The sequence below is a fragment of the Talpa europaea genome (genome assembly GCF_964194135.1).
Source record: "Talpa europaea genome assembly, chromosome: 2".
Classification (NCBI taxonomy): Eukaryota; Metazoa; Chordata; class Mammalia; order Eulipotyphla; family Talpidae; genus Talpa; species Talpa europaea.
The window spans coordinates 138,249,494-138,276,615 of NC_140068.1; the positions used below are offsets into that span (position 1 = coordinate 138,249,494).

The 27,122-nt window shown below is 49.0% G+C and overlaps 1 protein-coding gene across 1 annotated transcript; it reads right to left on the reverse strand.

Annotated features, from left to right (window-relative positions):
• Window positions 1–3,739: 3,739 nt before the first annotated feature.
• LOC311188356 (leukocyte elastase inhibitor-like) lies at window positions 3,740–15,242 on the reverse strand (the record flags this gene model as incomplete). The annotated part of the gene is made up of 7 exons (XM_084259459.1): window positions 3,740–4,132; window positions 5,625–5,792; window positions 5,889–6,031; window positions 7,313–7,430; window positions 9,714–9,885; window positions 13,818–13,996; window positions 15,111–15,242. The coding sequence occupies 7 exons, from the start codon at window positions 15,240–15,242 to the stop codon at window positions 3,740–3,742; spliced, it is 1,305 nt and encodes a 434-aa protein (XP_084115585.1).
• Window positions 15,243–27,122: the final 11,880 nt, after the last annotated feature.

The window sequence follows — 27,122 nt, forward strand, 5'->3', positions numbered from 1 at the left end:
AGGAGGACCCCTACTGTGAGGGTTGTGTCTGGGGCCCAGCCCTTGTGTGTCAATGTGGCCGCTGCTGTATGACCTTGACCTGGTTTCCACACCCTCCATGTTGACGGGGAAGCCACACTGTCTGGCTTGAAGGGAGGGCTGAGAGGGTGTTTCTGCCAGGCCAGGACCCCTATTTCATGGCCTGGCTCCATGCTAGGCCGGTGGCTTCAGCAGACCCAGCGTGCAGCAGAAGACGGAACCCCTGTGCAGGTTGAGTGGTTCCCTGTTGCATCAGCTGCACAGCGCTGAAGGAGAAACGGATGTCATGGTGCGGGCGGCACAATGCAGGTGATGCTGAGAAAGCAAGTACTTCTTCTTTTTAGTGACAGAATAATCCTACAGCTTCAGTTACGTGGGGCTGGAAGTCAAGCAGGAAGGGTGGGTGAAAATGGAAAATGTGATTACGTCATCTAGGGTTTCAGGGGTAGGTGAGTCTGCTGACCAGGTATTTTTTTATCAGTCTGACAATCAAGTGTTGTAATCAAAACCATCCCCCAGGGCCTTCCTGTTGGCGCAAGGGCTTAAGTGTCAGCACTATGAAGCAATCCACAGCCACTGCAGCACAAGTTCAATCCCCAGCCAGGAAGCTACTCAATGGCAGAGCGGACCTCTCCTGTCTCGCTGCTGTTCCCCTCAGCAGTGTGTTTCAGTAGATCTGCCTGTTCGGTTCCCCACTCTCTCTCTGGTCTCTACCTGCACCTCTGGCCTATACCCCAGCTCTTGTATACATAAGTAAAATAAGTCTTAAAAAATAGCAAAACTATCCCTCAGACTCTCACCCATGGTTGCAATTGTATCAACAAGGTGTTGCACTGATCAGTCTCTGGGATGCAAAGTCATACCTCAGTCAACAGTCCTGGCATCACTGTTATACCTCTGATGTATACACATTGTCCCAGGCCATCAAGGGGGCTGCTCTTGTTTAATCTGAAAGGAGCCTAGTAGGGTCTGGTATTTTACATTCTGCTCTTCATATAACTGATGAACCAGGCTGTTCTGGCCTTGTATTGGAGGATGGACCACATGCAACCAGAATGGCAGCCAAGCAGGCCAGTCAAATAGCAGACCCACTAACCTCCCACCCGGCAGTGCCAAGCAACCACCCTAAAGACTCATTGTCCACTGAGTAGATGACACCACTATGTTTGGTGCTTTCATCACATGCAGTGAACCTAGGAAGTGGGGGAAATGGCTATGTCCCACAAATTCATCCTTCCTAGCATTGGGTATCTCCATGAGTTCCCCCTCTGGCAGGGGGGCCAGTGTAATCACCCTCATTCCCCTGGCGATTATCCCGGCTACTGGTTGCTCAGGACACCCAGGACATGCTGATACCACATTACTCAAGTCAGTGTCCTTTAAGGGTGACCAGGCACCATGGGGACCCGCCATCCCACCTGGGGGCGGCAGAGGGCGCTCTGTGTGCACTGACCTGCTGTGGCTCCTGGGGGCTCACAGCCAGGGCTCCCCACTGACTAGGACACCAGCTTCCCGATGCCGGGAGAGGACAGGAGCCAAGGACAACAGGGACCAGCTCAGACTCTTGCAGGTGAAACCCTTGTCCCCACCAGGACTTATCCGTGACCCCCCACCCCTCTCTGTCCACACCTCAGATAAAAGAGCCAAGTCCCAGTGCAAAGGGCTGACCAGCCAGGCCTCCATGGGCCCCACCACTGGCGAGGGCTCCTTCCTGTTCCAGCCACACGGTGGCGCTGGCGGGCGGGGGATGACTGTGGGGATCTTCCCCTCCCTGTCTCAGGGGCCACCCCAGGAGTAGTGGGGAGTGTTAGGAAGATGTGCACTCTGGCAGGTAACGCGTGATTTCCAGATGCCGGGGGACAGGGTGCTCATCTGAGGGAACAGGCCTGATTCTTAGTTGTACCATCGACCCAGCAGAGACTGGGTCTGAGAGCACCAAACCCACATTCGTGGGGATGTGGGAGGGCATCATCCCCTGGCATGGATTCACCTCTTATCCCCCAGGGATTTTTCCCCACGCAGAGGCTCCACCTGGGAGCCCTGAACTGGGCCAGTGGCTACTGCTCTAGGGGTCATCTCGGGTCTCTGCCCTCCCAGAGTCTGGAATAAAACCCCTGGGAAGAGGTGGTCTCTCCAAGCGGCGTCTCTGCCTGACCCATAGCCTCCACAGCCACATACACCCCCAACTCAGAGGCTGGCCCAGCTGGGAGTGCCCAGAGCTGCCATCGCTTCACTCCTAGATTTGCCTTCTCACAGGAGGCTGGTCCTGACCCCAGACCCATGGGAGGCCCTTCCTCAGGGCGGTTTGTACAGGGAGATGCTGTACTAGGTGGACAATGAGTGCCCAAGCCCCAAATCCCTACAAAAGCTCTCACTCTTTCAGGTTCTTTGGTCACTCCTCACCCCTGCCATCTCCTGACCCCCTGTTCTCCCTGACCCTCGCCCGCCCCCTTCACAGTGAAGCTGGGGCTGCCTGGCCTAGAGTGAGGGGCTTCTTTGAAAGGAAAGCCTGGAGTCAAGTTTGTGTCTCGTGTGTTACAGGGATAGGCCCGGGGTCCCTGTGGACGCAGGAACAAGGATTAGGGGTTCTGGCAATTGTGTTCTTCATCTTATTAGAATTGGGACTAAAATAGGTTCTGAGCGGGGCTCTTACTGGCACAATACACTGTGACAGTTAGAATGTGGGCATTTCAGTGCCTTGGGGGCCTGGAGATCTTCCTCTGTGATCTCCCTACTGGTGGGGCAGACAGATCAGTCCTTTGCATGTGAATTCATCCAATTTACTTCCTATGGAATGTGCTTTTTGGGTCAGACCTGAGAACTCTTCATCTAGTGCTGGGTCCTGATGATGTTCCCTTTGGGTTACTCTAATATTTTAGGGTTCTGCATCTCCCATGTAAACCCATGATCCACTTGCAGTTTCCCTTTGTGTGAGAGGCGAGGGGTTCAGTCCCAGTCCCCAGGGTGGGGCTGGGGTGGAGCTGCAGGAGCTGGCAGGGCCCTCACTGGGGAGATGCAGCTGTACCTGGAATAACAGAATGAAGTGAGGACAGCTGGAATATACATGGGGTCATGGGGAACTCCCTCACTGGTGTGGAGTTCTATCTATTGACTAAATCACAGTATCTTCATATTTCCCTGCACAGATGACTGTTCGTCAAGAATCTACTCATCTAGGGTAGATTGATGCTTTCAGAAACAACCACTGGAGTTTTTCAATAGAAAAGGGGTAAAATCAATACCCCGCCAAGGTAAATGCATGTGAAGGTCCAACAGGGTTGCACTTACAAGGGAAATTAAACATTTGGTTTTATTTATTTATTTATTTTAAATATAGGCATGTTTTATTTATTTATTTGTTTGTTTGTTTATACATGCAGGGGTACAGTCAGAAGCGTGGGAGGGTGAGAGAATTCACCAGAGCCAGAGTGGGGAGCAGAGCAGGCAGAAGGACCGAAGTACACTGCTGAGGGGAGCAGCGGGCGGCAGGAGAGGTCTGCGCGCCATGCGGGACCCTCCTCCAGTGGCCGGGGAGCAGCTGGGGATTGAAATGGCACCGCAGAGGCCACGGGCAGCTTCGGAACCCAACGCTCAACCGCTGCGCCACCGGGGAGGCCCGAAATTAAACATTTGGTTTTAGAGAGTAGTTTTATTAGTGAAGTTATATCTGCGCTATCAATCAGAAATAAACTCTAAGAATGACCTTGTATTTCTACAGCCTCTAAGAGGAAGGCAATCTGCCTAAGAACAGGTTGCTGCCAGAGGAGTTGTGAGGAATCCTGAAGGTGAATGGATGGTCGGCACGGAAATCTTCATTGGACGGCATTACTGTGACAGCTGTGGCAGCTGCTGCCTCTATGCCCACCTCACTCACCTCCACAAAGGATTTATGGATAACTCTTGATACGAAAATACCTCTGGTTTCTGTCATGCCAGACAGATCAGCCTTGCTCCTGCTAAAGAGATCTCCCACACCCGTGCAAGCCAGGTGGGACCTGAGATCGCAGGTCTCCTCCAGCTTGAATTTGGGCAAAAGCAAGTGGACATCCACAAGACTATGCATATTCTCAGGCTTGTTCCGCTCACACAGTTTTTCCAGAGTCAACTTCTGGATCTGGAATTAGAATGTGCAAAGAGAAAACAATTTTATATAGGTAAGTACTAAGGTTATTTGAATGAACACACCCGAATGTCAGTTGCTCCTTTGTTTCCTTCCTCTCTTGTGCCAGTTCTTTCCAGCAATTGGGACGATGAGAGAGTGTATGTTCCAAGGCATCCAGGACCCCAGTACAGGGCAGTTGGACATCAGCTAAAACAAACAACCATCATCCATCTCTCCATCTACCCACTTGTCCATGCATCCACCCACAACCATCCATACACCACCCACCCAGAGTACAGCCTCACCCTACCCATCTATCTACCCACTCTTCCAGGACGCAGCAATACTCCACCATATATAATGAATCACTGTGATGGGGCCTGCGGGTTACTATTACTGTGAAGACTATATTACATGTTAACTAAATGGTTGAGTGGTGTAAGGGAAAATTTTCTTCTATCTATTCTATTGTATTTATTCCAAACCCACTAATCACTGTGGTATTCAGTGAACCACACAGAGGTGAAATAATCTCTAATAGATTTAGCTCCTAGGGAAAAATAGTAAATATCCTACTTCCTCATCTGAAATGGGGGTAATAACAGCGACCTTTATTCTAACATTGTCATTAGAAGTAAATGGATTGACACAGTAAGGACTATGTAAGTGTCCTCTGTTATCACTGCTGTTTTATTACATGATGGGACTAGAACAGAACCATCATTACCCTTCTTCTATGCTCTTGGTCATCCCTTTCATGAGACTCCTTAAAATCAGAGAACAGATGGAGTCGGAAATCAACTGAAAGAAGCACATGCTGATTTTTGACATCCTCTATATATGTAAATAGGTACTACATTAGATGCCTTCCAGAGAGCAAACTTGGAGAGTAGGAATTGGCGATATAACACAAAAGGATAGAGACACTGAGAAAAAAACATAATCTCCAGGTTTTGCCTAGTTTCATGCCTGGCAAGAGATTCCATAGCCTTCAAGTTCTTATAATAGAACTTCATACAAAGTTCACAGTAGGAAATGGGCTTAACCCTCAAGCTCACTTGTCTCATGAGTCTTCTTCTATGATAGTTACTGGGAATTGAATTCACAATCTGTGTGCCTTGTAAGGAGATCGGAGAGTGTCATAAAAGCAACTAAGAGCATAAGATGAAGGCTTACGCAATATGATAGGGGTTTCAATTTTGAACAAATTCATTTTAATGAAGCAAGCCTCAGTCTCTAAAGTTTAATTACAAGAGTGTGCATGAGCTGCCCGTGACCAGCATTACGTCTGGTGTAGGTCTCCACATGGTCCCCACAAGTATTCACTGGGAGTTTCTGAAATTTGAAGTGAAGGGCTCCCAGGTAGTAAATGTGATGGACTGGATTACAAAAGAATGGGGAACTGAAGTGATTCAATAAGCACATAACAAGAACTGACCACTCAGCACACACGGGAAGACACACACAGGAAAGGAGGGAGAAGGACGAAATGCAGGAGCATCACCTTCTCCAGCCCTGCGGACTGGTCCTCTATGTCATCGGGCAGCTGGATGACCATGCTGAGCTCCCCGCCCTTGTACGGCAGTTCCAGCACGCGGCACTTGAGCTGTGGGGTGTAGTCGAATGGCAGTTTCTTCTTCTGGTACATCATTTTCACCTCTTTTGTTTCTCGCTGAAAGGATGGAAGTAAAAACACTGTTATCTGCATTCATGTAGAGCAAAGAGGACATTTGCTCTTGTAGAGCAAAGAGACCGTGCGCGGGCTCACCGGATTCAACCTGAATGTGGCGTCCTTGGCTTCCTCTTTTCTAAATTCATCCTGCCAGGAGCCTTTGAAGCAATTGGCATTCACCAGCTCAAGCAGAGTCATGCGATCCTTCACACCTGCAGCCAACAGTTCTGGAATCTTCCCTAAAATGATAAAGTGAGTTGCTTTTTTGTTAATCCACTTCTCAGCACTCCAAATCTAAACGGACATTAGATCAGCACAGAAATGTATTTCAGTGCACCTTTTCCATTTCATTACGCTTAAGCATGGTGTCGAGTGAAATCCCTGCAGTGTGTCTGACTGCACCAACTCACCAGGCTAATGAATGACACGCCCACCCCGCTAGAGCCTGTACTTCAATACGAGTCTAATGTGCAGAAGAGCAGAAAATAGGAAAATGCCCCTTTTCTGGAGTGTGATCACAAGGAGCCTTGTTTGTAAATGGCCATTCTTTTCAGGATAACACTATATATAGTCTTGCATGACAGGGTTTTTGAGTCACTAGTAAGTCAGTCCTTCTGCCAATCTGCTGGTGGCATCAACCCTCAAAATATGCAAAGGCAGGATGGTTCCTCCACTGAATTTCAGGCTCCACTAAGCAAATGCTCACACACTCCCAGTGTCCATAGAAGCCTCATCTCATACCTGACCTAGGGAGAGACAGATAGCCAGCTGGACAGCACATGCCACCCATCACACCCCGAGCCAGAATGCAGGAAAAGGTTCATGACCACTGGTCATGAGTGGATAAGCTCTGAGTCAAAATCTGAGGGGTTTGTTTCATGCTAGTGGTGTATTAAATAATTTGGACTGGCTGGATTTCCTCTCCCACTACCCCAATTTTTGTTCCTTTTATTCTATAGTCATTTTAGCTTTAAATTTAAAATGTACTTTGAGGAACACGGGGGAAATATTTAGCTGCTTTGGTTAAATCATGTCTGCTGTTCCACTTGATGGATCTAATTTTTTTTATTTATTTATTTTGTTCATGTTGCATGAGCTGGGGTGCAGGCCAGAGGTTCAGCACCCCAGGTTCATCAGGTTTCTGGATGAAAGGATTCACCAGAGACAAAGTGGGGAGCAGAACAGGCAGAATGACTGAACTACACTGCCGAGGGGACCAGTGGGGAGACAGGAGAGGTCTGCTGTGCCATGTGGGTAATTCGCTGGCCAAGGATCAAAATAGTGCTGCAGTGATGGGGATAGCTTCATAGTTCTGAGGCTGAACTCCTTGTGCCACCAGGGATGCCTGGAATTTCTATGTCTGATAGCTGTACCCCACTGGAAATGGGGGATACACGCCAGGGTGAAGGAGGGCAGAGTAGGTAGGGAGAGGCTGTATAGAGGGGATCCCATGCAGGTGGGCGGGTGGAGACACAGAGGCAGAACCCTTTGTGAGGACCACTCTCTGTCCACCCTCTTACCTTCCGTTTGCTCTTGGACCCACTGGTTGATCACACTCCTGGCACCTTCAGAGTCGCCCTGGAAATCCACACTAGCCAGCTCAGTGCCATACAGTTCCTGAGTTGAAGCTAAGAACTCCTAGTTAAAAAAAGAAGACAATAAATGTTATGAGTGACTCAGTATCTACAGAAGGGGGCAAGACAGAGTGGGGAGCAGAACAGGAAGACTGACTGAAATACACTGCAGAGGGGACCAGCGGGGAGACAGGAGAGGTCTGCTGGGCTGTGTGGGTCGCCTCCCTGGCCGGGGATCAATTTTGTGCTGCAGAGACTGTGGACAGCTTCTCAGCGCTGTGCTTAACCTCTTGGGCCACCAGGGAGGTCCTGTTTATAAAAATTTGAACTGCCTTGATTTTGCTGGGAAAGCACAGTGTCTAGTGAGCAGTAGGACTGAAGCAGAAAGTACTTACAGGAAGGAAAATACCGGTTTTCTCTCCGAATAACCTATTAGACACTTTCAGCACATAGGAGGCGTCAGGCTTGGTGACAGCGGCGACCAGACTCTGAAATCTGGAATGAACCTTCTCAGCTGTGTCAGAATGAAGAGTCTAAAATGAAGAAAACATGTTCTATAAACATTTGCTTTGAAATTATAAAGTGATTCCCAGGTGTTGGCTTCCATGAGGGTAATGTGTCATCATTACTAAGCACTGAGGACTCCAGTCTATTACCTTGTTAGTTTTCTTTGGAGAACAAACGATGGAGAATCCAAACCTTACAGCTTTGTGAGACCTAATCATCCCACCTTAGAGCCTGCTTTTATGTCAGTTTTTTGGGTTATCATTCTAGTTCTGCAGATATGAGTGGTTAGTAAACTAAATATTTCTACAAGTCTTTTCCCCAAGAAAATCATAAATGGTGTGTAAACATGAATCCTCAAATCTAATTGTATATCATCATAAAATTTTATCCAGTATTATTTGACTGAAATTTCTGAGAAATAATCCTGAAAACTAAGAATCATCGCCTCTGCAGGAACACAGATATGACAGATTGAGGAATTTTTTTCTAATTACACTGCGAGCAAAAGTAACTCACTTATTTAAAATACTTCTTTAAACATAACATTTAACAAAAGTTTAATTCCCCACAGATCAGTTGCAAATCAAGAATACTTATGGCTTTTGAGGCCTGAGCTATTTCTGACTTTGAAGAAACCAAAGAGCAAACCCACACAGTGCACAAGGCCAGGTTATCACAGACACGGAATGTCTGCCTCGCGCTGTGATCCACCTGTTTTAATGGAAACGAAGCGGAAGGCTCTTAAGACTATTCTCGCTGAGGTCACAGAGTCTAGAAAGGCACAGAATAGAGCTGAGGTGACCTTTTAAGAAGCAAATCCAAATTAGTACCAGTTAGCACTAGTGGATTCTTGATAACTTTAAAAGGCTTTTCTATCTGTGGTTCTGCAGATGCGGGTCTCATTCACTTAGAGATGTTTCCATGAAGTGGGGTCATAGAGGCTTTGCAGCTGGAAAGGCCCATAAACATGACCCCAGGGCTGGCTGTCTGGGCTCAGGTGAGTGTCAGGTGTGACTGGGGTGGCAGAAAGCCCTTCACTGCAGCCACTCCTTCCCTCGCTGTCAGGGAGAGCCAGGGTCCCTCTCTTGGAAAGGAGGCACACCTGACACAGGTGCCCCCCACTTCTATGAGGGGAGCAGAAGGTGGGCATCACACCCTTTTCAGGCTGACAGAGTGACCTGCAGTAAGTGACCCAGGGCTTTCCACTGACTGCAGTCACATGCCTTTGGCTACCTGTTCTCCCCAGGCCCTCCTGCCACAGGGTCCGGGACTTCAGAACCTACAGCCACACCTAGCACTGGGCACAGGCAGGGCCTCAGGATAAAGGTCCCCTGTTCCCTTGTCCCCCTAAGCAGGCCAGTCCGACAACTTCCACTGGAATGTATTTCCGGGGTGTCCATCTGCTCAGAAGTAATGTCCGTGACAGGTGTTCTCTATTCGGCAGGCCAGCAGGCTTCAAGCAAAGCTGAATAGCGAAATGCTGATTACCAGAGGACAACTGAGACCACAGAGCCAGGTCTGGCAGCCAAAACAGCATGGTCTGCCCTACCCCGGGATTCCTAGCCAGCTGCTCCCCCATCCTCAGCCAATCACACCACAGTGCCTGGCACCTAATAGGTGCTCATTAAACAGGAGACTCAAAGGGAAAGCCTGCAGCAAATGGAATATGCCTGGGGCTTTTCCTGAAAGTGTCCCCCGCAGTGGGGATCTGAGCCCAGAAACAGATAATTACATGCGCAGGGAGAGCCCTAAGGCTGGCTCTCCCCATCCTCGGCACAGACACTGACAGGGGAGGAAGGAGTCTCTCTCTCTCTCTCTCATTTTTTCTGTTTGTGCTGACCTTGGATAGCTGGGCTGCAGTGTTGCCTCTGGTCCCCAGGACGACCATGGCCAGTGCCGAGGAGATGCTCAGGGGGGAGAAGAGGGTCCCACGGGGACTGCCTTCCTTCAAGGTGCGGAACAGGGCCAGGAGCAAGGCAGAGTTGGCGGCGCTCAGCTGCTTCATGGTGAGGCTGCAACACAGACCCGAGCCTGCATCTTCCTGTGCAAAGGCCTTTAGAAACTGCATTTCTACAGCCACATCCTCAGCCACAAAAACCCATCCTGAGCCCCGACCCCGCCCCGGACCTGTCACTTCCTCTTTTCTTTTTTCCAGGAGGGTCAGAACACTTTCCCAAGTGTACAAATGTGGCACCGTCGGTGGCCTGAGAAGCGATGGTCCCAGTTTTTTATGGGTCTGACCCTGCTGCTGGAGACCAGCTGCAGCTAGAAGTCATGTCTGGGGTCTCAGAGAGGAGAGGACGGCGTCGGCCAAGTTTTCTCAGAGGGCTGAGGGGAAGTGGAGCGAGGTAGGAGTGAGGTAGACACAGACACCTTCTTTCGTGCAAGTATCTCCTGCTGAGGGTCTCAGCGGGTCTTTATTTATACCTTAAGGTGAGCATAACAGAGACAATCATTACATATTTCCTCATGAACATACAAGGACCCTCTTGATCTCATACTACAAAAGGACACTTCTTTAATCTGATTATGAAAATCAACAGGGACAATTACGCTCCTTGGTAGGACTCTTTTTCTAACATAATCAATTGTCTAAGACGGTACACTGTTCAGTAACAATCAATCATCCTGTCAAGCCTTCCTAATTTTGGAGTGGACATGAACGTCCATTGTTATGCTATTTACTAAAATCAGCCCATTCCCTAGCACTCAATTAATCTAGCCTGTTTGTCAATTACTTCAAAGTGATCTAAAGTAACTCATCAATACTGTTCAGTTCTACAGAAATCTAACTTTTAACTAGAAATACCTAACCTCCACACAGCCTGCGAACTGTTGGCCTTTCGCATACACCAGGAGATGTACTGTTGCCACAAACACGTACCCCCCAGGTTAGGCTATGGTTTCCAAGCACAGCTGGTTCAGGGCAGCTTGTTCTCCATAGTTCTCAGGGCCAGGGCATTTCTATCCTAACTGTATCTTTAACAATTTTTACTTCTTTTGTGATAGTTCATGCTATGAGCCAGTTGTCACCTGGGTCTGAATTCGGTTTTTACAGGCCAATTTATAACTAACTTACCTTTGCACTAACCAAGAACAAAGAGGAGAGCATTAGCAGGCATTGCCATGGAGACTACCTAGTTCAGATCTTCTTGGGAAGTGCAAGAACTCCCCTCTTCTGGGAAGTACAACTTCCCTCTTCTGGGGAGCACAGGAACTCCCCTTTACTCAGGAGTCTCCCCCAATGCACGGACCTTGTCAAGAGACAGCATGGGTAGCGCAACCTGCCGCACCCTGCAGCAGCTGAATCAGGAGGGACGTGTCTCTAGTATAAGGAAGTTTCTGCTCCATAACCACAGCCACCTCCTATGCATTAAAGCAAATTTCAGCAAAGCAGTTACAGTCATGTGCACCTTTGAGGCACCGGCCCTAGTGTTGGGAGAGGGTAAGCTCCCAAGGCCAGCAGCTGCTGTAGGAGTTTGAGAACTCATCTGGCAGGGCAGCCTCAAGGGCTAATGTCACTAGATCTTCTCTGTCCCTCCTGCGGAAGGCAGAAGACCACTTAGGATGGTTAAGCACCCGGTCACCCCAGTGTCCCTGCTCTGAACCCCAGTTTCCCCAATTTTTGGTCAGGATGATGCAAGGTATGCTGGCTGCTTGGCGTCCAAGTAATGCAATGAATCCTTTCTGTGACTGATGCATAAGCACTAGATCTCACCGCCTCCTTCCTCTTTCTCTACCACAGAGAGAAGTGGCTTCAGGCCCTGGCTACCTGGAAATTTACAAACAGCTGTGGAGGGAGTTCAGAGAGAAAGGAAAAGCAATCTGATCTCAGGCCCTCCAGCAGCCAGGTCCTGACCATCCTCCCCAGCCAACCATCCTGGCACAGCAGCCTGGCCTGGAAGCTGTTCCAAGGACCCAAGGACCCCCGGAGTTATATGGTTCAGAGGGTCCTGACTCTACCCCACCGGGAATGCTAGGCGGGGGCTGCTGCTGATCTCAGGCCCTGAGCTCCCGATCCGATCCCCCTGCTGGCCTTTCTTCTCACCCCACTCCCTGCAGCGCACCTGCTTCTTGTCCTACCAAGTTCTTGGCTGGATGGATCCTGCAGATGTGAGGTCTGTGCTGAAGGTCCAGTGGGTGCCACCCTTATAAGTGCAGAAGGGGAGTGTCCTGTACACTGGGCATCCCTTCTCTGGTCGATTTCCATGTGTCTGCAATGCCTGGGTTAGTCATGACTATGCAGCTCAAGACCAGCTCCACACAGCGCCCTCCACAGGGGATCAGCACTTTCTGAGTTCTAGACAGCTGGGATCTCTGACAAGGACCTATGGACAGTTTCTTAAAAGGGGTAAATGAATGAGTTGACATTTGTCACCTCTTAAAAGACAAGCTAGCCAGACCTATATAGAGAATCCACAATCTATATATACTCCAAATTCTCTCCGTGAAGGAAATTTATCTTTCTTTCAAAGTGGAAAGAAGGGCCCACCAGAACAAGAAACAGAATCAGCTCCGAACAGCACCCTCGATGGCACTTGGTGAAGATGTCCTTGATACCTTTCAGAAACCAAAGGGAGTTCAGACCCCACCCTCCCCTCACAAGGCTGGGAGCACTCACCAAACACCAAGATGATTCACACGGTGTGAATGAAGTATTTCTTGACCATTGTACCAAACTCTAGGCTTACCCAATTTTTAACCACATATGTGAAATGTCTATGGTTGAATATTAATGTAACTACTGGGGAGAGGATGTTGGCTTGGGTCTTCCCTTGAACTGCGGGAGTTTGTATTTCACCAAATTGTGTGGGACTTGAGGTGTGAAGTAATTCTGCATCCATCGAAACTTGCTCCCTGATCTCATGCAAGTCTCACTTTGAAAAGGCAAATGAGAAGACCCTTTATAAGCAAAAGGGCAAAGAAAACCACAGTAATGAGGTGTACAAATGGTCTCCACAGTTAAAAAAAAGAAAGTTTATAACTGAGATTGTAGCTGCCTGTGAGTTTGTGGGAAGAAAGAACCAACATGTGTGGGAAGCCTGTCATGGTTACAGTGAAGTCCCTGGAGGAAATCTGTTCCTTGCCCTGCATGTCTCACAGCACTAGAGATCCATGTTCGGGCTTCCCCAGGAGGCTAAAATGAGAAAGTCAGGTGAGGAGCTGCCTGCAAATTTGAAAGTTGAGCTGCTTGAACCAAAGACACAGTGCTCTGCATTTTTTTAAAGATTTATTTATTTATGCATACAAGAACTGGGGTACAGGCAGAGGTGCGGGTGGTGAGAAGATTCACCAGAGACAGATTGGGGAGCAGAACAGGCAGACTGAGTGAAATACACTGCTGGGGGGAGCAGCAGGCAAGACAGGAGAGGTCTGCTGGGCCATGTGGGTTGCTCCCTGTCCAGGGGTTCAAACTCGTGCTGCAGTGGCTGTTGATGGCTTCATAGGTTGTGTCTTTTCCCTTGCGCCCTGTTCTGCATTTTTATTTCCCTTTAACATTTATATTTGTGCTCCAATGACTTAGAAATCTGAGTCCAAGGCCATTCTACTTTGGAGGACAGCTTTGCTCATTTCAGTGTTAGTGACAGTGGGGGCCCCGCTGCAGAGCTGGGAGGCAAAGACGGCTCTCCTGCCCCTGGCTGGTGGTGGGAGCTACTGGAAAGGCAGTGACCATTTTCTGTCCAGCCCCAGAAGCTGTTAGTGGCAATACAAGCAGCAGCAGGTGGGGGCATTTCACTTCCCCCCACCAGTGACCACACTGGCGCTGAGGCTGCAGGCCGAGGCCAGCAGTGATGGCGGATGGCTGTGGTTCCCAAGCACACAGCCCCTGGTTCAGTGCTGCAGGGAGGAGCAGGGGGCCCCATGGGGCCAGCCCCAGCACTGTGGCTCCTCCAGCGACAGGCAATGGAAGTGCCCAAGCCCCAAATCCTACACAGTCTCTCACCCATAGGTTCTTAAGTCTCTCCTCACCCCTGCCATCTCCAGCCCCTCCTCTCCCGGGCCCTCTCCCGCCCCCTTCACAGTGAAGCTGGGGCTGCCCTGGCCTAGAGTAGGGGCTTCTTCACAAGGAAAGGCTGGAGCCAAGTCTGCGTCTTGTGTGTAACAGGGATAAACCGGGGATCCCTGTGGACACAGCAACAGGGTTAGGGGTTCCAGCAATGTGTTCTTGATCTTCTTGGATTTAGGTCTAAAATAGGTTCTGAGCGGGGCTCTTACTGGCACAATACACCGTGACAGTTAGAATGTGGGCATTTCAGTGCCTTAGGGGCCTGGAGATCTTCCTCTGTGATCCCCCTGCTGGTGGGGCAGACAGATCAGTCCTTTGCATGTGAATTCATCCAATTTGCTTCCTATGGAATGTGCTTTTTGGGTCAGACCTGAGAACTCTTCACCAAGTGCTGGTCCTGACTATGTTCCCTTGGGTTACTCTAAGAGTTTAGGGTTCTACATCTCCCATGTAAACCCACGATCCACTTTCAGTTCCCCTTTGTGTGAGAGGCGAGGGGGTCAGTGTGAAGTAATTGAGGTGTGAAGTAATTCCCAGTCCTGGGCTGGGGCTGGAGGAGCTGGCAGGGCCCTCACTGGGGAGAGGAAGCTGTGCCTGGAATAACAGAATGGAGTGGGGAGACCTGGAATATAAATCTGGTCATCGGGGCCAATCCTCAGCTGTCTCGTCTCCTTGGGGCTCTGGCCCCCTCAACCTTCCCTCTGTGTCTCTTCTCACTCTCTCGTTGGTGTGTGTTGTGGACATGAAGTTCAGTTGTTTCTCTGCCACTGTCCTGAACACCCCCTTACAATGATCCCCTGCACCCCCGTTGTTTATTAATGTCTCCCAGTGCCTCTTTTACTTTGTCTTATTGTCCACTAGCTAAATCCAGTATTTTTTATTTCATTGCTTTACTGCTCACATTTCCCTGGACTCGCTCCATTGCTCCATGGCTGCCTGTCAAGGCTCCTTGAAGTGAACATATTTATATTGCACAGTGTGGTCTCACCCAGCCCCCTATGGACAGGCATTTGGCTGTTGCAGGGACCATGGGCTGCTGTTGTCATGGGCTGGAGTAAACACTGCACAGCATATGGCTATTTGGGCTGATATTGGATCACTCTGATGGACCCTGACACATCACTGCTTGACTGCTTGACACATCACTCATGGACAGGTACACACAGGTGGAGGTATGCTGTGTCCTCCAAGGGAGTACACTACACAAGGGGGCATCTGCGTTCGTCTCACCGAGTCCAGGTCCATGCCATTGGGCAGCACAATGTGCAAGCTCAGCTCCCAGTTGGCGTAGAGCAGCTCCAGCACCTGGGCGCGCACCTCCAGGACATAGGTGAGGTTAAAGCTGGACTCCTGAAACATCATCTGCACGGGCCTTTGCTCCTTCTGATGGGAAAAACAGATGAGCGTGGAATGCAAGCTAGGCTGCTGAAAGAGGCTCTAATTCCTAAGTGAGCTCCAGTGGGCTCCAGTGGAGAATGTACCAGGCTCTAGCCCACACCTCCGATTACTCCCCAGCTGCTCCCCAACATCAGTACCAGGCAGCGGCAAAATGAATGGCTTTTTCCAGAAGAAAAAGCCAGAGTTTCCTCATTTAAAATGCCCTGGTTCAGCGGGCCTGCTTGGTGGCGCAAGGGGTTGAGAACAGCACTATGAAGCTCTCCGCAGCCTCTGCAGCACGAGTTCTTACATAACCTGCTACACTGGCCACAACTGTCGATGCACACTGATATATCCTCATACACTAGGGCATCCTGCGGGCAGGAGTTTAAATGAACATGTGGCTAGAACACAGGAGAATGAATTTGTTACAAATGGGGGAGGGGAGACTCCCCTAATGAAATCCCTCACACCAGCCCCCACCCAGACTTAATAATTCCTAGAGCAGATTCAGCCTCTTCCAAAAGTGGGGTCTCAGGCATCTAGAGTTTCCTAATCAGCACCCCTGAGGTCACCTGCATGGGACAATCCCCCTGCCTTCCCCTGCCCCCCAGGGCAGGAGGGAACTTTACCTGAAATCATCTTTCCTTTTTGCTAATGACCTTGTCCCACTCTCCTTTTGCCTATAAATACCCTCCATTTTGTGTAAGCTCTTACAGTATCTGCACAGGATGCTGCCTGATTCATGAATCATTGAATTAAAACAATTAGATCTCTGGAATTGTGTTTTGTCCCTTAGCAAGTGGAAGGGCTGGGAGTTACAGGAAAACAAAACCAGAGATCCAGTTTACTCAGAGATCCTGCTGAGACTGCCTGCAGGACAGGTATTTGAGTTGAGATAGGGAACTACAGATGTAAATAAGTGGTTATGAACTATAAACTCTTTTCTGTTTCTTTTCTGAATTTCCACATACTTAGACCTCACAGCAAAGGGTGAGGGGGTGGGGTAGTAAATTGGGCATCCTATTTCACAGATAAGGAAACTGAGGCTCTGAGAGGTTAAGTAACTTGTTCATTTACTTTGTAGAGGCAGGTGGGGGCGATGAAGCCAGGTGGGACCATAATCAGGTAACTGACTTGAGGGACAAGTCAAAACTGTGCCTGGGATGGGGACACGCAGTGCTCCAAATGTCTTTTTACTAATTAGCCACAACAAACACGAATACATGAGTAAAAGGCCACAAGGACACTTGTGCACTGGTGAGCAACCACCCCAGACTGGTGAGGTTCATGTTTTGTTTTGTTTTTTAAAGATTTATTTATGCAAGCATGCAAGAGATGGGGTACAGGGCCAAAGGTGCAGGGGTACGAGATTCACCAGAGACAGAGTGGGGAGCAGACCAGGCAGATCTACTGAAATACACTACTGAGGGGAGCAGCAGGTAAGACAAAAGAGGTCTGCTGCACCATGTGTGTAGCTCCCTGGCTGGGGATAGAACTCCCGCTGCAGTGGCTGTGAATAGCTACACAGCGCTGAGACTGAACCCCTTGTTCCACCAGGGAGGCACCCCCTAAGCACTTTCGTACAACACGATATCATATGGGTAATAAAACCTGGGAGGAAAGCAAAGCCATAGGTGACATATGACACAGCCACATGACATACATATGACATGTCACATGACACACATACAAGTCATATGGCCCATACATGACATGCTATACGACATACGACACAGCCATAGAGGCTGGTGGCGGGAAGCAAAAGAGAGCCTGAGTTATTCCACAGTCCTTCCACACACACACATTCAGAGCCCGTGTTCTCACTGCCGTTTTTGTTCATTGCTAACTGCTCATGCACAGAGCAGCTCCAATTTCCTGAGCAGGGCACTGCTGCTGGGTGTCTTTCTAATTCTATTACGTGATGTTTCCCTGAATCTGTGAGCCGCTTACACAGAGCCAACCCATCTCTCTGTTGAGCTGCATGGAAAGGATGTCCTGGATGAGCACCCGCTGTTCTCTGGGGAACTGCAGAGCAGCATGGAAGGAGCTCTCTTGTTGTTGTTTGAGGGGTGATTTCTGTGAACAGAGATGGATATTCGCCTCGGTTTCCTGTGGCTTCTCACTGACACACATCACAGACCACTGACTGATGCACCCACTTAGCACCCACTTAGAGGGCCTGACAGTCCCTTTGGAAAATCTTAGGGTTTCCTCTCAGTAGGTCATGTGTAATAAGCTCGTGACTGATAAGAAACAATAGTTATGAACTTAGCAACACTCAGAAGTCGGAACGAAGACCCTGAGAAGGCTTTCCTCACACCAGCCAGCCCTCCAGCGGGCCTCCAATGGTCCAGAGTTAGTGGGTACCGTAAGGGAAAGGGCGGGGTCCTACAAAGCTGCGCCTGGAAGTGGGGGGTGTCAGATGCAAACAGGGTGCCCAGGACACCCACCTTTCTGCTCAGATTACTACAAATTCACAGCCTCCTTTACATTTGATAGAATAATTTGCTAGAATCACTCAGGACTGAGAAAAGTCCTTTACTTGATGTTACTGGTTCTTCATAAAGGAAATAACTGCATAGAACAAGGTGTGTGTGGGGGGCCACAGAGTTTCCAGTGTTCTCTGGCCACCCCTAGCACCCGCATACACTCACCACCCTGGAAGCTGTGGGAACCCCACCACTGAGGGCTTTTGACATAGGTGTGATCAATGATTCATCCTGAAAAGCCTTCTTCACAAAGCCAGTGTGGCTATAATTTCACCATGTAACATGTTCTATTTATTTATTTAATTTTTAAAAAAGATTTATTTATTTATACAAGCACTGGGGTACAGGTAAGAGGTGCGGGGGGATGAGAGAATCCACCAGAGACAGAGCAGGGAGAGGAACAGGCAGAAGATTCGAAATGCACTGCTGAGGGGAGCAGTGGGTGAGACAAGAGGGGTCTGCCCCATCATGTGGGAATCTCCCTGGCTGGCCGGGAATCGAACTGGTGAAGCAGAGGCTGTGGACAGCTTCACAGCACTGCGTTCAAGCTGCTGTGCACCTGGGGAGGCCCTGTTCTTTTTTTTTTTTTTTAAAGATTTATTTATTTATGCATACAAGAGCTAGGGTAGAGGCCAGAGTGGGGGTGAGAGGACCCACCAGAGACACGAGTGGGGAACAGAACAGACAGATTGACTGAAATACACTGCTGATGGGAGCAGTAGGCTAGTCAGGCGAGGTCTGCTGCAACATGTGGGTAGCTCCTTGGCCAGCCAAGGATGGAACTTGTGCTGAAGTGGCTGCGGACAGCAGACAGCTTCATGGTGTTGTGTTTAACCTTCCCTGCGCCACCAGGGAGGCCCATATTTAACCTGTTCTTATTTTACAAACATGTATCAATTTTGTGAATGAATATGGTTCTTCTGGTTCTTCCCAGCTTATTTTTTAAAGAATTGTGAGTTGCCTTTTGCGGAGGGAACAATCAAACTCTCCAAGCTCCTTATGGTTGAGAATCATTTCAAAGGCCCTGGTAAAACTCAGGAATTACTGTTAGATGCCAAGAGCAAATTTCACTAATTTGACTTGTAGATATGAACATAACAGGGTTGAGAAGTTAAGCCTTACATTGGGATATATTTGTAAATGGCAGTATAGTTTTTTAATTTTTTTATTGTTTTTTATTACTTAATTCATCACCATACATACCCACAATTTTTGACCCTATGAAGACACTTAAGATCTACTTTTTTTCTATCTATAACTTTTTTTCGAGGTGACAATGGTTTATAACACTGTATGATTCATGCGGTAAATTAGGTTCACGAGAAGCTGGTTAAGGGAAACAGGTTCCCACATACTTAGATGTATGTGATGACACCCCACCCACCCCTGACCACCCACAGTCCTTCACCTTAGACCACCGGTGCCCAGCCTGGCTTGTTCTCGCCCGAAGTACCCCCTCCAGTGTCCTTAGTTCTTTAGTCATATTTCCTTTTTTTTTTTTTTAAAGATTCATTTATTGATGCATTGGAGATCTAGGGTACAGACCAGCGGTGGGGGCAGGGTGAGAGGCTTCATCAGAGACACAGTGGGGAGCAGAACAGGCAGACGGACTGAAACACACTGCTGAGGGGAGCAGCGGGAGAGTCAGGAGAGGTCTGTTGTGCCGTGTGGGTAGCTCCCTGCCCTGGAATTGAACTCAGGGCATAGAGGTGATAGTACTGAGACTTGACCCCTAGGCCACCAGGGAGGTCCTTTTAACATTTTAAAAGGACAGGTTTCTTAGGAAAAGGAGAAAGGAGTAAAGACACAGGTGGGTGTGCAAAGGGAAAAGTTTTGTGCCAAGTAACCCCTGCTTAGTTACGGGGGGGTGGGAATGATCCTCAGCTCAGTTCTGCCTCCTATGCAGGTGAGGTGAGGCCCTGTCCTGAGCTTCCTCACCTCGCCGGGGTGCTAAGCATGCTCACCAAGCTGCCTATACCTCATGTGGTCTATTGTCACAGGTTACTGCTTGGCGTGATGCTCTGTGCACCCACATCTAAAGCACCACTTCCTGACTGCCTGTTCTTGGGGGTTAGAGAGAGTTTTAAAATAAAAAAAACACCTGAGCTGTGACAGAGCAAGTTTGACTTCTGTCTGAGACGTCAGGACCCTGCCCTGGGAGTTGGGGGCAGGAGGGTCTCCTCTGTCTGCAGAGCCCCAGGGGGCATGTTTTATACTGAGTGTGCTTTGGTGGATGTGGACATCCCCCGACCATGCTCCTCCTGCAGCGAGTATGAAGCTTTGCTGACTGCATGATGCATGAAGACAGTTGAATGTGACCAGTTCGCAAGTGCTATACAGTTGTTAGAGAAAAGAGGGCCTCCATGATGATGCAAGGGGTTAAGTGTCAGCACTATGAAGCTATCCACAGCCACTGCAGCACGAGTTCCATCTCCGGCCAGGGAGCTACCCACGTGGTGCACAAGACCTCTCCTGTCTTACCCGCTGCTCCCCAAAGCAGTGTGTTTCAGTCAATCCACCTGTTTGCTCCCCACTTTGTCTCTGATGAATACTCTCATCCCCTGTACCTCTGGCCTGCACCCCAGCACTTCTTTGCATAAATAAATAAATCCTTCAAAAAAATAAAGAAAAAGACAAAACCAGCAAGACCACAGACTGAGACTGACCACAGACTGAGGCATCCAGCTGGGGAGGGGAGTGTGACTGTGGTGCAGGATCACGGGTCATAAGGTGGTGAAGCATGGTCACTTGGGATAAGCAGCCTGAGGACCGTAGTACCAACCTTTTGCTCAGTTCTTGGTACGCAATTCAGTCCCTGATATGATTCTCAGAGCATATACCGCCATGAGGCAGGATGGACTTGTGAGAGGGGCCCCAAAACCGCTGACCCTTTACTCACCCTTGGTATGAAACTATACGACTGACCTCTCAGGATGTAACCACGTCCTATCTGACCATGTACAGCTGCCAATGCTTGTAGAAACTGAAGGTGTATAGAAGCCCCACTCTACAGACTGAGTCAGCACCGGTGCATTAAACCTGCTTCTTGTTAGCCCTGGTGTCCCTGGTGTGCCATGTCACATTAGCTGAGTTGATGTCTCACACTTGACATTAGCCTGCACTTGTTCACATGCGTTCAAGTACATGAAGCGTTTGGGTGCAAACCTGACCCATATTAAGTTTAGCTGCTGTGGCTCAGTGTCCAGAGAAGATGGCACCTCCCGGTCACAGGCCTCTAGGCCCTGCTGTTGCTACATCCCCACTGCCCTCTGACAAGTATTAACATATGCGAATTCTCTAGAACTTTTTTTCAATTTTATTTTTATAATTTTTATTTATTTTTAAATATTTTTAAGGCTTTAATTTATGCATACAAGAACTGGGGTACAGGCCATAGGTGCGGGGGGGTGAGAGGATTCACCAAGACAGAGCGGGGAACAGAACAGGCCGACTGACTAAAACACACTGCCGAGGGGGGCAGCAGGGGAGACGGGAGAGGTCTGCTGCACCATGTGGGTAGCTCCCTGACCTGAATCAATCTCAGTTCATGGAGGTGATCGCACTGAGACTAACCCCTAGGCCACCAGGGTGGCCCTATTTTAAAATATTTACTCCAGCCCATTGTGATCTAACCAGATAAAGGGAAGGAATGGAGACAGTAATATGGTAATAATATACTTGATTGCCCCCTTGCAGTCAGGTGGAGCCCACTGTCCACTGTTCTTCCTGTGGGTCTGGCTTTTGGAGACTCCGGCTTGGCTCAGTCGCCTGGATCCAGACGCCTGGAGGATAAGGGAGGGAGGGGAGGGGAGCCCAGTGGCCCCAGACAAGCCAAGGCCATGATAAACTGGGAAACTTATCCCAACTGAGGCTGAGTGTCAGTCTCCAGAGCAGAACTGATGAGGCTCAGGGGAGATGAGGTGGCTCCAAGTTTCCTCTAGGCGGGGCAGAATTCATGCAGAGTCAGTATAGGGGAGTTAGAACTGAAGCTTTCTCGTAGGTGGTGGGACACACTCAAGAGTGAGTGTGGGCACATTCAGAGGCGGGCACCTGAGGGCTTAAGGCTGCTGATAGAAGAAATAGTCCTTTAGCGCTTGGGGCAGGGGCTCCTGATGGGGACCTGACTGGGTCTTGACCACTTTAAAAAAAAAAAGAAAGATTTCTCTGTTTAGAACTGGGGTGTCATCCAGAGGTGCAGGGGGTGAGAGGATTCACCAAAGACAGTGGGGAGCACAACAGGCTGATCTACTGAAACACACTGCTGAGGGCAGTCGCAGGCAAGACAGGAGAGGTCTGCTGAGCCAGGTAAGTGGCTCTCTGACCAGCAGGGGATCGAACTTGTGGTGAAGTGGCCAGCCGTAGCCTGTTAGTTCTGTGTTTAACCCTGCACCACCAGGGAGGCCACTTTTCTTAAGCAAAAGGGTAGGAATTTACAGATGAGAGAATGGGATTTGGCCATTTTGTTAGTGAAAGAAGGTAGAAGTCTCCCAACTGCTGGCACCTGGTGGGGAGAAACCAAGGGGCTGTGACAGGATCTAATAGGCTCCACAACTGCTTTCCAGAAATGCTGCATCGGGGAGGAGGAGCTGCAGCCTTAGTGCTCAATTCCTGTTTGACCTCAGACCTGGCAGGGGCGGGCTTCCCCCAGACACAAACAGCTAAGCCCCTCACCCCATACCCCAACCCCCAGCCCCAGGGAGCAGGTAGGCCAAAGAGGCAGAGAAGAGGGCGGAAGAGAATAGCGGAGCACAACAGGTGGATCTACTGAAATACACTGCTGAGGGGAGCAGCGGGCGAGTCAGGCGAGGTCTGCTGCACCATGTGGGTAGCTCCCTGGGCAGCCAAGGATGGAACTCGTGCTGAAGTGGCTGCGGACAGCAGACAGCTTCATGGTGTTGTGTTTAACCTTCCCTGGGCCTCCTGGGAGGCCCATATTTAACCTGTTCTTATTTTACAAACATGTATCAATTTTGTGAATGAATATGGTTCTTCTGTTTCTTCCCAGCTTATTTTTTAAAGAAATGTGAGTTGCCTGTTGCAGAGGGAACAATCAAACTCTCCAATCTCCTTATGGTTGAGAATCATTTCAAAGGCCCTGGTAAAGCTCAGGAATTACTGTTAGGTGCCAAGAGCAAATTTGACTGATTTGACTTGTAGATATAAACATAACAGGGTTGAGAAGTTAAGCCTTACATTGGGATTTTTTTTTTTACATTTGTAAATGGCAGTTTAGTTTTTTAATATTTTTTGTTTTTTTTTATTACTTAATTCATCACCATACATACCCACAATTTTTGTCCCTATAAAGACACTTAAGATCTACATATTTTCTTTCTGTAACTTTTTTTTTGAGGAGACAATGGTTTATAACACTGTATGATTCATGTGGTATATTAGGTTCACAATCAACTGGTTAAGGGAAACAGGTTCCCACATACTTAGATGTATGTGATGACACCCCACCCACCCCTGACCACCGACAGTCCTTCACCTTAGACCACCGGTGCCCAACCTGGCTTGTTCTGGCCCCCAGTACCCCCTCCAGTGTCCTTAGTTCTTTAGTCATATTTCCTTTTCTTTTTTTTTAAAGATTCATTTATTTATGCATACGAGTCTAGGGTACAGACCACAGGTGGGGGCGGCGTGAGAGGCTTCACCAGAGACAGAGTGGGGAGCAGAACAGGCAGACTGACTGAAATACACTGCTGAGGGGAGCAGCGGGGAGACAGGAAAGTTCTGTTGTGCCATATGGGTAGCTCCCTGCCCTGGAATTGAACTCAGGGCATAGAGGTGATAGTGCTGAGACTTGACCCCTAGGCCACCAGGGAGGTCCTTTTAACGTTTTAAAAGGACAGGTTTATTAGGAAAAGGAGAAAGGAGTAAAGACACAGGTGGGTGTGCAAAGGGAAAATTTTGTGCAAAGTAACCCTGCATAGATACGGGGGTGGGGGTGGGGTGGAATGCTCCTCAGCTCACTTCTGCCTCCTATGCAGGGGAGGTGAGGCCCTGTCCTGAGCTTCCTCACCCGGCTGGGGTGCTGAGCACGCTCTCCAAGCTGCCTGTACATCACGTGGTCTAATGTCACAGGTTACTGCTTGGCGTGATGCTCTGTGCACCCACATCTAAAGCACCGCTTCCTGACCGACTGTTCTTGGGTGCTAGAGAGAGTTTTTTAAAAAAAAAAACACCTGAGATGTGGCAGAGCAAGTTTGACTTCTGTCTGAGACGTCAGGACCCTGTCCTGGGAGTTGGGGGCAGGAGGGTCTCCTCTGTCTGCAGCGCCCCAGGGGGCATGTTTTATACTGAGTGTGCTTTGGTGGAGGTGGACACTCCCAGGCCATGCTCCTCCTCAGCGGGTCATGAAGCTTTGCTGACTGAAAGATGCATGAAAACAGTTAAATGTGACCAATTCTCAAGGGCTATACATTTGTTAGAGAAGACAGGGCCTCCATGATGATGCAAGGGGTTAAGTGTCAGCGCTATGAAGCTATCCACAGCCACTGCAGCACGAGTTCCATCCCCGGCCAGGGAGCTACACACATGGTGCAGGAGACCTCTCCTGTCTCACCCGCTGCTCCCCAAAGCAGTGTGTTTCAGTCAATCCACTGTTTGCTCCCACTTTCTCTCTGATGAATGCTCTCATCCCCTGTACCTCTGGCCTGCACCCCAGCTCTTCTGTGCATAAATAAATACATCCTTCAAAAAAATAAAGAAAAAGACAAAACCAGCAAGCTGACCACAGACTGAGGCATCCAGCTGGGGAGGGGAGTGTGACTGTGGTGCGGGGTCACCGGTTATAAGGTGGTGAAGCATGGTGACCTGGGATAAGCAGCCTGAGGACCTCAGTAACAACCTTTTGCTCAGTTCTTGGTATGCAACTCAGTCCCTGATATATTCTCAGAGCATATACCACCATGAGGCAGGATGGACTTGTGAGAGGGTCCCCATGAATGCCGACCCTTTACTCACCCTTGGTATGAAACTATACGACTCACCTCTCAGGCTGTAACCACGTCCTATCTGACCATGTACAGCTGCCAATGCAAACCCACTCACAACCGTGTAGAAACTGAAGGTGTATAGAAGCCCCACTGCTACAGACTGAGTCAGCACCGGTGCATTAAACCTGCTTCTTGTTAGCCCTGGTGTCCACGTGTCCTTTGTGCCAGGTCACATTAGCTCAGTTGATGTCTCACACTTGACATTTGCCTGCACTTGTTGACATGCGTTCAAGTACATGAAGCATTTGGGAGCAAACCTGACCCATATTAAGTTTAGCTGCTGTGGCTCAGTGTCCAGAGAAGATGGCACCTCCCGGCCACAGGCCTCTAGGCCCTGCTGTTGCTACATCCCCACTGCCCTCTGACAAGTATTAACCATATGGTAATTCTATAGAACTTTTTTCAATTTTATTTTTATAATTTTTATTTATTTTTAAATATTTTTAAGGCTCTAATTTATGCATACAAGAACTGGGGTACAGGCCAGAGGTGTGGGGAGTGAGAGGATTCACCAAGACAGAGCGGGGAACAGAACAGGCAGACGGACTGAAACACACTGCCGAGGGGAGCAGTGGGATTGTCAGGCGAGGTCTGCTGCAACATGTGGGTAGCTCCTTGGCCAGCCAAGGATGGAACTCGTGCTGAAGTGGCTGCGGACAGCAGACAGCTTCATGGTGTTGTGTTTAACCTTCCCTGCGCCACCAGGGAGGCCCATATTTAACCTGTTCTTATTTTACAAACATGTATTAATTTTGTGAAGGAATATGGTTCTTCTGTTTCTTCCCAGCTTATTTTTTAAAGAATTGTGAGTTGCCTCTTGCAGAGGGAACAATCAGACTCTCCAAGCTCCTTATGGTTGAGAATCATTTCAAAGGCCCTGGTAAAACTCAGGAATTACTGTTAGATGCCAAGAGCAAATTTCACTGATTTGACTTGTAGATATAAACCTAACAGGGTTGACCAGTTAAGCCTTACATTGGGATACATTTGTAAATGGCAGTTTAGTTTTTTAATTTTTTTTAATTTTTTTATTACTTAATTCATCACCATACATACCCACAATTTTTGTCCCTAGAAAGACACTTCAGATCTACATTTTTCTTTCTATAACTTTTTTTTTTCGAGGTGACAATGGTTTATAACACTGTATGATTCATGTGGTAAATTAGGTTCACGAGAAGCTGTTTAAGGGAAACAGGTTCCCACATACTTAGATGTATGTGATGACACCCCACCCACCCCTGATCACCCACAGTCCTTCACCTTAGACCACTGGTGCCCAACCTGGCTTGTTCTGGCCCCCAGTACCCCCTCCAGTGTCCTTAGTTCTTTAGTCATATTTCCTTTTCTTTTTTTTTAAAGATTCATTTATTTATGCATACGAGTCTAGGGTACAGACCAGAGGTGGGGGCGGCGTGAGAGGCTTCACCGAGACAGAGTGGGGAGCAGAACAGGCAGACTGACTGAAATACACTGCTGAGGGGAGCAGTGGGGAGACAGGAAAGTTCTGTTGTGCCGTGTGGGTAGCTCCCTGCCCTGGAATTGAACTCAGGGCATAGAGGTGATAGTACTGAGACTTGACCCCTAGGCCACCAGGGAGGTCCTTTTAACATTTTAAAAGAACAGGTTTCTTAGGAAAAGGAGAAAGGAGTAAAGACACAGGTGGGTGTGCAAAGGGAAAAGTTTTGTGCCAAGTAACCCCTGCTTAGTTACGGGGGGGTGGGAATGCTCCTCAGCTCCGTTCTGCCTCCTATGCAGGTGAGGTGAAGCCCGACCTGACCTTCCTCACCCGGCTGGGGTGCTGAGCCAGCTCTCCAAGCTGCCTGTACATCACGTGGTCTAATGTCACAGGTTACTGCTTGGCGTGATGCTCTGTGCACCCACATCTAAAGCACCGCTTCCTGACCGACTGTTCTTGGGTGCTAGAGAGAGTTTTTTAAAAAAAAAAACACCTGAGATGTGGCAGAGCAAGTTTGACATCTGTCTGAGACGTCAGGACCCTGTCCTGGGAGTTGGGGGCAGGAGGGTCTCCTCTGTCTGCAGAGCCCCAGGGGGCATGTTTTATACTGAGTGTGCTTTGGTGGAGGTGGACACCCCTCGGCCATGCTCCTCCTCCAGCGGGTCATGAAGCTTTGCTGACTGCAAGATGCATGAAAACAGTTAAATGTGACCAATTCTCAAGGGCTATACATTTGTTAGAGAAGACAGGGCCTCCGTGATGATGCAAGGGGTTAAGTGTCAGCGCTATGAAGCTATCCACAGCCACTGCAGCACGAGTTCCATCCCCGGCCAGGGAGCTACCCACATGGTGCAGGAGACCTCTCCTGTCTCCCCCGCTGCTCCCCAAAGCAGTGTGTTTCAGTCAATCCACC